The sequence below is a fragment of the Echinococcus granulosus genome (genome assembly GCF_000524195.1).
Source record: "Echinococcus granulosus chromosome Unknown EG_S00039, whole genome shotgun sequence".
Lineage (NCBI taxonomy): Eukaryota > Metazoa > Platyhelminthes > Cestoda > Cyclophyllidea > Taeniidae > Echinococcus > Echinococcus granulosus.
This window is the reverse complement of record NW_020170419.1, coordinates 301,518-302,591: the sequence shown is the minus strand read 5'-3', so window position 1 is coordinate 302,591 and position 1,074 is coordinate 301,518. Positions and strand designations below refer to the sequence as shown.

The 1,074-nt window shown below is 44.8% G+C and overlaps 1 protein-coding gene across 1 annotated transcript in view; it reads left to right on the top strand. All coding sequences in view use genetic code 11, as the record gives it.

The window, feature by feature from the left end:
* Positions 1–213, top strand: part of EGR_05372 (hypothetical protein) — a gene marked incomplete at both ends in the record, with an annotated part of 2,728 nt that extends 2,515 nt beyond the window's left edge. The window contains one exon of the mRNA XM_024494621.1: positions 7–213. Within this exon, the coding sequence (XP_024350948.1) occupies positions 7–213 (207 nt within the window). The remainder of the gene's footprint in view (positions 1–6) is intronic.
* Between the last annotated feature and the right edge of the window lie 861 nt (positions 214–1,074).

The following is a 1,074-nucleotide window of genomic DNA, read 5'->3' as shown; positions in this document are numbered from 1 at the left end:
CTTGAGGGCCAGAGGGAACGCGAATACTGTGTAGCTATTGCGGTGGCAAAGGCGGGCGGTGCGGAGCGGCGACGGCGAGCTCAGGTGGCCAAACGTAGGAGGAAAGCAGATCAACAACAACACCAACCAGCTCAGCTCCAGAAGCCGATCGTGGCAGCGGTGGTGGATAACGGACTGCCAAAACCAACGCAAATTGTGTTTGATGAGGACTAGATGCTCTGAAATGAAAATGCGCCATGGACGAGAATTTCTCCAACCAAATATGACGCTGCTACATAACACCTGAATGTAAATTTGTATTTTGGTACATGTATTTAAGCTCGCAAAGTTATTGTACACCGAATTAGGGTGTGAGGATAGGCCTAGGATCAATCTCGCCTTCAACACTCTCCGGTGTTGGGGAGGAACAGTTGATCTAGAGCAAACCCTTTAGCAACTGAGTTTAGTTTGATACCATAGCGAGGAGTAGTCCACCAGAAAGTTACTGATTTTGTGAGTGGATGTATGTAAGTAAATCGTCGTCGTCCAAATAATTCACTGATAGGCAATCATGCGCCAAAGTTATGAACAAGCATTGAAAAGAGCAAAAAACGAGGATCGCATGTCTTTGGGTTGGGAGGTGGCTGTAAATGGACCCAATGTCACGAGTCACAGTTTCTGTGCCGTGACATTTGGGTAACAGGAGGGAGGCTGTGCTACTGTGACGCCTCAGTAGACACCGTTTTCTACTTTCCCACTTGCTGACGTAGTTTTTTACCCTGGATCGCAAAATGAAGGGTGAATGTGTCTTTTAGTTGTACATCGTTCTGGAATTTTGCATTTGATTTTTAAAAAGGTGTTGCATTGTGAAGTGGTGGTGGGTAGCCATGCTACTTCTTTTTTATATTGACCTCGGCCTCCAAAGCTTTCCCCATGACATGCAAGTTCATCGAATCACAACTTTTAGAGTACTGATGTTTAATTGCCTTAGAGAAGGCAATTCGAATATTTCGTAGCACGAAATTGTGGAACATCGGGTGCTATGCAACGCAGACTGCATTGTGGATGAGTTCTTTTTAAAATTGATAATTTTTT